This window comes from Monopterus albus, unplaced genomic scaffold, assembly GCF_001952655.1.
Source record: "Monopterus albus unplaced genomic scaffold, M_albus_1.0 scaffold126.1, whole genome shotgun sequence".
NCBI lineage: Eukaryota > Metazoa > Chordata > Actinopteri > Synbranchiformes > Synbranchidae > Monopterus > Monopterus albus.
The window spans coordinates 981,013-990,948 of NW_018128006.1; the positions used below are offsets into that span (position 1 = coordinate 981,013).

Sequence of the window (9,936 nt, forward strand, 5' to 3'; positions counted from 1 at the left end):
TACATTTTACTGAGTGCATGCGTAAGTAGTGCTTCCTGTCTGATCTTCCCTGTGAATCAAAAACAAGAAAGTGCCAAAGAGAAAAAGACAAGCCCTCTTTGCTCAAAACAGTCAAACTGAGTTAATTGCTCAAAGGCAAAGATGAAGACCAAATTACATCTCTTAATTTATGTCTCTACAGAAAACTGTATAAATCCACCACCACCGTGATAAAATTTCACAATCCAAATGGCCCGATGAAGCAAAAGATCAGATTATAAAACAAAGTCAAAATATTAAGTAATGCATTAACAATTATTAGTGGTAATAGTTATAAAATTAAAATTGAGTGTAAAAGAAAATATAATGGTTTAAAGCTTCACTTTTACCTCAAATAACTTGCTAAAATAGATTAAAACTTTATTCTTTTTTACACTTCTATTCTTCTTTATCTAGCTCCTGTTATTATCATCTCCTTAATTTTCCTACTGTTTTCGACTTTCAGTGGGCGAAAATACACAATAGGTTGATGATTAAGACCACAAATAAAACATAGAAACTGGAAAGTATAATGAGAAGGAAAATTAACAGAAAAGAAGAATATAATATATAAAATTAAGTATACATTTATTTAATCCAGATATTGGAAGCACAATTAAGGGGAAAATCTTTTTATTTTCTTTTTAACAACTAATTGGAAGCTAAATAAAGAAAACCCCATATTTATTTCTACACTGATTATTAATTAGTTAACAAACTGCATTAGTTTTTGACATATTCCGTGCTATTTTCAGATTTCTTTTTTGCCAGTGTTGGTGCTCCACATTTGCCAGCATCTGTCTTTCTCATCACTTTCCACTAAATGACAAAGCTTAATGTAAGAACACTGCATAATTGATAATTAGGAAGTTCTAGTCTCAAATAAGGTTAAACAGCACTGCAACACTATAGAGGTGAATTATCACTTCAGAGCTGAAAAGACAGAGATACTGTAAATATATGTCTTATGCATGTCATAAACATAACAAAGTATGTCCTCCCCTTTGCTGCTACGATGGATTGGGAGAAAGAAATTCTAAAAATATATGCAAATAAATATAAAAATCTTTAAACAGACAATATTAATCTGACTTATAGTCAAACACAGTTTACAGTGTGTTCTGCTCACTCTCCAAGAATTCAGTGATCAGACTGCAGAGATAATTGCTGCATATTCTTTACTAACCACCTCTAGAATATATATATCAAAGGCAATTTTAATGTGACTGAGTGCATGGTTTATTGAGAGAATACATTTGCGAATGAAGTCATATAGCAACTGAAACTGTGTTTAGCTTTGAAAAGGTGTTAATTTTAGTCTCAGTAAGAAAACAAGTTTGGTAGTGAAGGAGAACTTGGATTATGTACTTTTACATCAAACTCTTCAAGCTGTTTTTAAAGACAAGACTTTTTTTCTGTGTAAAAACCTGAAGTGACAGCACTCAAAATCCTGCCAATCAGTTTTGTTTTCCCTCAACTGTCCAAGAATAATCTTTGACTGTGAAGGGGAAAAAGAATGTCTTTCTTTTACATCAGATAGAGCGCTGCTCTGAACACATCGCTCCATGGAGAACATCAAAAGCCACCATTCAGATGGACTGGCCCCAAAATTCCCCATATCGTTGCTTTGTGGAGGGACATGTGAAGTACAATATGATGTTATTAGCAACATTCTTTTATTATTTTTGGTACAAAGCTAGTATTGACATGGCTTTAGAAAGCAATCTTCTTAATTAAGGTATGATCAAAGATTACTTTTTCCAACTTAATGGGAATGCTGACAAAATAATTTCAATGTGTGATAATACTTTTGTTCGAGACATATTAAACCCGTGGATCTTGCCTGATATTACAAATCTAGATGTGAAAGAAACTCTTACCTTCTTTGCAGCACTTATACACTGCATGTATTCTTTGGCAAGGTCTGAACACCTTAGGGTCTGGTGGCCATTCTCCCTGTAGCAAGATAAAATCTGAGCCTGCAGGCCAGAACACACTGGGTCTGTATTGCGAGACCTAGAAAAGGCAAACAAAGAGATACAGATAGATGTAATTAGGAACAAATTGTAAGAAAATAGTGATGTTATGTAGTTACATAATTGCAGATCGCAGGTTTATTGGAAACGGCAACCATGGTAACCGTGGTAATTGTACACAACAAAGATGACGGCAGCATTACCAATGTCTAACAAAAACTAAGACAAAAAATTCACTAGGTTTTAGTAGACTAAAAGCAGATTAAACTACAAAAACAAAACAAAGTCAAATAAAAATGACAATCAATATTGACAAAACCAACTTAAAAATGAATTATTTATTTTATTTAACCAGGAAGTCCCATCAAGATTACAAGCCTCTTTTTACAAGGGCAAAAATGGCAACATGAATAATCACATCCAATGTAAAAGTTTTGTCACTGTATTTATTGAAAAATACATGAATTATTATAAATCATTCATCCTCTATACTGCTCAGTCCCAAACAGGGTCACGGGGTGGGGGGTAGGCTGGAGCCAATCCCAGCCGGCAATCGGGCAAAAGGCGGTGTACACCCTGGACAGGTCGCCAGTCCATCACAGGGCCAACATGCAGATGAACATCCACTCACACGCACATTCCTACGGGCAATTTAGAGTTACCAATCAACCTAAGCTGCATGTCTTTGGACTGTGGGTGGAAGCCGGAGTACCCGGAGAGAACCCACGCAAGCAGGGGGAGAACACGCAAACTCAGCACAGAAAGGTCGCGAACCCACAACCTTCTTGCTGTGAGGCAATAGTGCTAACCACTGTGCCACCATGCTGCCCCCATTTTAAATCACTTAATAATTATAATAACATATAAGGGTCACTATAATCTTTGTCTAATTGTGGAGATCACAGTGTCTCAGAGTCTGAAGACAGACTTATTGTAAACTGTTTCTCCAAGAATTTGCTAAGAAGAGAAGACATAACTGACCTTGTACTGATTGCAGTTTGGTATCAAAGGCGGGTGGTGTAAGGAGTGGTTAACCACATTCTATAATGTTTCTCATATGTAGAGTCTGCTTCCTGGATCCAGAATAATTACATTTGTCTAACCATCACCAGAGACTGACCAGAGAGTCTTTCTTTGTTCATCACCTTGAGATGTTGTGTGTTGCTAGTACTGTTCACAGTGTTCCCCAGCTTCATGCTTGTCTATGCCACAACCAAATAATAGAAAAGTGAAAAAAAAAGAAAAAAAAAAGGCTTGACAGAGATGAAAAACAATTAACATCTACACCCACTGCAACCTGTTTAACAACCTATGGTGTGCATACTACGTGCTTAATTGCAAGTCATGCAATTAGGGAAAAATCACATTTAATTGCGTGGGTAGGATCATTCTGATCAAATACAGCAGAAAAGTGTGCTTTGAGAGGCTGAATTAGTTGTGCTTAATTTGATACGTGGGCAGTGTTATAAACGGGCTTTGCCTGTCTTTCTGTGTGACTGTTAACTATGACAGACTTGCTGCCTTCCTGTAATGGATTCTGACTGACTGAAGCAAAGACAAGAAAGTTATGTACACCCACGCAGGTATAGAAAAGCACAAATGTACACACCCACACATTTCCCTGCATGCTGACACATTAGTCTCGTCTACACAGTGCTCCAGCAGACACGCTTTCTCAGTGGGGAGTATTTACCACCAGATTTAATTGAAAGACAAATTAAAGGCTCTTTTTGGCTTTGATTTGTGGAGCAGAGCTGACCCCAGCATTTCAATTACAGCATATCCATATCCATACAGACACACACACACACACACACTTTATCATCAGCAACACTGTCATGGAGGCAAATACTGAGTTTATTTGATCACAGGCGATAGAGATTTAAGAGGAAAATGAATGGAGACAAAGAAATACATAAATGAAGGGAGATAAAAAGTTGAAAGGGAAGGAAAGAAGCATTCACTGGTGTTCTCTCACAAGACCATTTTAAAAAGATGACCGCCTAGAAGATTATTCTGATACACAACCTCTAATGGTTTATTTTGCCTGTTTAATCTGTCATGTTCAGCGTTTTGTCTCTGTCTTCAATCCAACTCAGTCTCCCTCACACACTCCCTTCTTTTCTCTCAGCACATTAACAACACAGAAAGGATGACACCAAAGCAAGCCGTTTTATCTCTCTCACTGTGTGAGGCCAGCGAAGATAAGGAACTCTCCTTTAATTTGAAATAAATGGCCTTCATCAGGGAAGCCAAAGCCTCCTGATAGTGCCGTGTTGTTTATTAAAGGCGCTTGAAGCAGAAAATTGGTTCAGCCGCAGCAAACGCTGAAGCTCTGGCCACATGCTACACCAAACTGAAGGTGTGGTTTTAAATCCACAATATTAACTGAGCCACTTACAAAATTAAATAAATAAAAAGAAAGAGAATGGGAGAGGCCATGTTTTTTTTTGGCTGGAACCAAGTAAAACAGCATCCCTGACAGGCCGTCGAGGCATGTGGGGAGGGTGTTGTTGTTTAACGTGTGCGGGCTGCAAAAGGATTTTTAATGTGTGTGGGAGCAGTCGTTTTTACTGGAGTTCTCTACGCATCTGTGAGCGGTAAATATGACAAAACATAAACAGTAAGATTAGTTGCTTAATTAATGGTGCTGCCCATTAATTTTAATCTCCGACAGCGAAGGCGGAGGCGGGTGGAACACAGAGGCCTCAGACTTGTGGACCACGCAGACAGGCTTACCAAGACAAAGACAGAGAAAGAACTGAAAGGAGAGAAATTGGAAAATGGAAAAGACACAGAAACACACCACCAACTACAAAAGCCTCTAGCACAGCCACAAGACTGATAAGAAAGATGGTTTTATCGCCCTTAAGCCATGCTTCTCTCTGAGTTAGATTGATATTCCTTGTGTTTTTCTTAATGGCTTTGCCAATACATATGACACGAGGTTTGTCCTTTGCATTATTTTATTTCTATCCTGTCAACTTTAAAGTACTGGTATCACTACATTGCTTTGAGCAACTAATTAGAAAATCTTGTTAACCTCTCACAGAAATAAGGAAAAAGATAAAATCCAAGATTGAATGTATGTAAAAGTCTGAAACATCTTGCTTGTGAGCCAGCGTACTTGGCATATATTCGAGGTATCGAAAATTTTTTGCGTAGCTCTTGTTTTTAGCCACACTGCCTTTCAGTGTCAATGTCAACGTGAAACAATTATGTCAGCTATGTCAAACAATGTCAAGATAGCTTTAAAATTAGATGAAGAAAAATACTTCTTCCACAAAATTCCTTAACTGCAGTCCAGACAGCAATAGCTGACTACCTCCATGATTCTCTCTCCTACTTTTCTATATAGCTATAAAGTCGCATTTTGTGGGAAATGGGGGGAATCCAAACATGGTAACAAGGTTAATGAACTTTTGACCTCTGGCAGTCATTTCTCATGAACTGTCTCTGCTTAATGTATAGCCACTTGCTTTCCACACAAAAATAAATATGTTGTGCTAGAAGACATCTTAACATCCAGGTACTCCATGTTTCTGAGGCTGCACATATACAGCTTACACTGCCAGGATTAACATAGCATTTGATATGTTGTTTGAACTGGTGGAAGAGGTACTCCGACTGTTTACTTAAGTAAAAGCAGCAACACTACAGTGTAAAAGGTCTTGCACTCAAAATGTTACTTAAGTGGTGGTGGAAGAGGTACTCCGATTGTTTACTTAAGTAAATGCAGCAACACTACAGTGTAAAAAGTCTTGCACTCAAAATGTTACTTAAGTGAAAGTACAAAAGCATTAGCAGAAAATATACTTAAAGTACAAAAAGTAAAAGTACTCATCATGAAAAATTGCACAATTTACATTTATATACATCATATTATTTGATTATAATTATTGATGTATTACTGTGTACATCACATTTAAAGTTGCAGCTGGTAAAGGCAGAGCTAATTTTAACTACCTTATCTGCTTATAATTTGAAGTAGTGCTAGGTAGCTTGTGATTTTTATCCAGATGATCAGTAAATCGTGATTATACTGTATTTTGTTTTATTAACCTCTTTCTGAATGAAGTCAAATCATTTGCTAGCGTTATATCAAGTGCAAAGAAACACACATAACAACCCCTTGGCAAGAAACAGACTAACAATGTCAAACTACTCTTTGAACTAACATTCCCATTTAATCCAAGTCAGAGAGCTGTAAATATTTAGCACTGTTTTGCAATATTCCAAAAACTGATGAAGACAGAACAAAACTCATTCTCATTGTCCCTGAGAACATCAATGCTCAACAGGAAGAACAAGAGACTTTGATGTAAACAGGTCCATTTTTATCTACTGAGGCAGGAAATGGCATTTGACATGTTAGAAGACCAGAATACCTGAACAAACTGCCTTACCATTATCAGCTTCATTAATACTGGTGCAATGGTGAGGTAAACCCATGAAGAAAAATGATAGCAGGGGAAAAAGAGGGTAGGAGAGGTGAAGAGGAAAACAGCTAAAGACACAGATATGCCTCTTATCTGTAGCTTGTATGCACCTGGACCTTGACAGCTTTTCAATTGACTCAGGACACACATCCTCTTCTCCCCTATGTTGTATCTTCACACTGCTCCGCTCATCCTCTCCTATCTCTCCATTCCAATCACAACAGCAAGAAGAAAGACAGGATAAGCCATATACTAGTACTCAGACTTTACTTTATCTTAAAAACATTAAAGCGGAAATGGAGTACTTCGTTCCTCTGAGTGCTTCTCACTTTTGCAATCCACAGTAGCCTCTACAGGCCGAAAAATTTCCGATCCACAGTCTGATACATTACGCATGGACTAGAGGAACTTCTTCATTGTTATTAGAACTGTTGGACAAAGACCCTACTTTTTTGTGCGCCTGCACCGTAGGAACTGAGAACGACAGTTCTTAGAACGCCATTTTGATGAACTTTAGGCTGTTTTGGACCAAACAGTTCTAGGGGCTACCCCACTTGGGAGCTACCCCAAGAATTACAACCTTCCAGGGCTTTTTTCTGTTCGCATTCACACCACAACTAAGAATGCTTAAGTATTGTAAGCTAGCCAACAGTTAGCGATTAGCCAAAAAACTCACAATGGTGAGTTACTAGTAAGATGGTTACTAGATTTTTATTTTATTTTTTTATGTTACTAATGTTAAGAATACAATATGTCACTTCAGCCAGTCAATGTACACTTACATCATTTGGCTCCTAATGTGCTTGGAGAGTACCTGCCCTGAAGTAGAAGCTAAAAAGATAGAAAATAAGTTTTCAGTTCCTGTGGTTTCCCAGCACCACAGGAACTGAAAAGAATAGTCCTTAGAATGCATTTTGAGATACTTTTTTTAGCTCCTACTTCAGGGTAGGTACTCTCAAAGCACAATATGAACCATGAGTAAGGTATATGCATGTTGACTGCAGCGCCTAAAAACATGTTAGCTGTGTAAACAGCAGCAATCAATAACCACCACCAGCAGAACGCGGAGCTGCAGTCCACCAATGGAAGCCTCAGCAAAGGGTTAGTGGCTCTTTATGAAATTAATATTAGCAACATAAACACACAAAAAAGTATCCCCATGTGTAAACGTGTACGAATGTATAATATTCCCTGACTTTTGCATATATGAAATATTTGTTTAGTGCATGTCAAATCAAATACCCTTATCTCATCTCATTTTGACATTAACACCCCCCGTTCCTTTTCAAAATTATATTCATTGGAAACATTTTTCTTCGTTTTAAGCATTCTCTTCCTTTCTCAAACCATCTTTCCACCTTTTAGTCAATGTCATACTGTAAGTTGCTCCTAAACCTCACTTCATAAAGAAAACCCAACTCAATCCATCACTCCATTACATCCCATTCATCTACTTCTACTACATCCCTCTATTATCACCTCTTTTCTATCTTCATCCTTTGCAGGGTTTGAGCTTACTGTGCCATAGAAACAATTACTCTTTTAAAACATCCCGTCATTGTCCCCCATAAAACCAAGGACAGAATCAATGCTGTCAGCTGGCTTCTCATTTGATTAGATTTAATAAGCAGTATAAACATTTGTCATGAGTTAGTTACAAAATGAGACTCTTGACTTTAACTACTGTAATTTGCCTTGCAAAGCAGTGTCTGTATGCCAACAAAGAAACCCTACTCTGTACTTTTCTGATATATAATATTAAAGTTGGCGAGGCTTCCCTCTTTTTGGGAAAAGAGTCTGCTAGTCAAACTATCTAGTAGTGGTGAACTGTGCATATGATTTTCCAGCAGTTGGATGACAGTTGAGGACTGAGCAAAATACAAACGGAAATATTTTTCAGTTGTATATCCCTGCTTAAACAAAAAGCTATATTTGTTGATAGCACAATTTTTCATTCACAATTATATATTTCAAAAAGATTCTAATTCATTTAGTATATTAAAAACACAACCAAAAAAAGATTTTGTATTTCCATAAGTGGGGTAAAACTATGGAATAATTTAAGTGCAGACATAAAAAATAGTAATAGAATTGATGAGTTTAAACATAAATATAAAGGTATGTGTCAATCAAGATATATGCAAGAACAGGCTTAATGATTAACCAGATGGAACATTGTGGGTGTGGTGTATGAATGTTAACACTTTGTAATAATTCTTTAGTATATTACTTGTGTGGTGTAGAAGATAATTATTTAAGAATGTAATTATGTAAGAGTGTTAACACTGTTATAATTTTTTTTAGTATAATACTCATTTACTGCTTGCAAACCAATGATGGTAAGATGATGTCATGGGGTAGGACTGGATAAGTCTGACTTCTTCCTACTCCATTCAAGCATGTACTAGGTATAAGCAAATTGATAATGCATTTGTGGATATGTGTGAAATTATGTGTGTTGACATATTGACTGTCGTTACATGTTTGAAAGAATAAATCAAATCAAAAATCAAATCAAAAATAATTAAAGAGCTACTGTAATATGTCTAAAATCAAATCACATATTTTAAGATTCTTTTAGAGCAGTCAGGGGCGTACAGTTTTCACAGTATGTCCCCAGTGGATGGAGCAGAGTCCTTGAAAAGCACTACTGACAGTATATATGTAACATTATTTTCTGGGCTGGTGTTAACACTAAATATAATTCACACAAACACAGATTATATTGCATCTAACACCCAGTGCTAACCAACTCAGATTTAGAGCTCAGTGTCAATCATAAACTAATGTATTAACATTTTGGTATTTTGGTTGAAAGTTGTAAATAAGGTCAAGGGCGGAAAACGCAGAGAATTGTATTAAACAAAACTACTGTGGCCATTTGACCAGTCACACACATTCTGACTTAAATGGTCTTGGTGTTATGCATGTATAGGTTATAAAATCTTTCCTTATTCTGAAATATTTCAGAAAACACAGACTGTGTTGACACAATGAATAACTCAGATGGAGTAACACACGTCTGTAAAGCAGGTTGTGGATGCATCTGAAAGTGCTGTGGGACTTAATTACATGATTTTATCCACTTGATAGCCTTAATGGCACAACTGCTTGAAAGCTGTTTCCCTTTCTATCGAAAAGATGTTGCTTTGTAACTGTTGACATAAAACTGCCCAAATATTCAGTGCTATACACATTAGGAATTTACCTAGGTCTTAAATTCAGTAAGGCAAACATCATATTTTTAGTTAGCTTTTCTCTTGCCTTGTCAGTGCTTCGAGTCCCTGAGTGATCTCCGTAGTCTGGTATCCTCTGACACAGGCTGGAGGGATTTGACAAAAACTGGCTATTAAGCCTGGTTTGACTCCTACTGAAACTGACAGCTGGTTGTGTTAAAATGCCTTAGATGCTGAGACCTGAGCAGCTCGGCATGGATACAGTGGGTACAGAAAGTATTCAGACCCCCTTAAATTTTTTACCCTTTGTTATATTGCAGCCACATG

At 37.0% G+C, this 9,936-nt stretch overlaps 1 protein-coding gene across 6 annotated transcripts in view; it reads right to left on the reverse strand.

The window, feature by feature from the left end:
- The window catches only part of LOC109967203 (MICOS complex subunit mic25a-like), a 95,427-nt gene that overhangs the window by 20,193 nt on the left and 65,298 nt on the right, over positions 1 to 9,936 (reverse strand). For all 6 annotated transcript variants that reach the window (XM_020612607.1, XM_020612606.1, XM_020612610.1 and 3 more), the window contains one exon: positions 1,899 to 2,034. In XM_020612607.1, the coding sequence (XP_020468263.1) occupies positions 1,899 to 2,034 (136 nt within the window). The remainder of the gene's footprint in view (positions 1 to 1,898; positions 2,035 to 9,936) is intronic.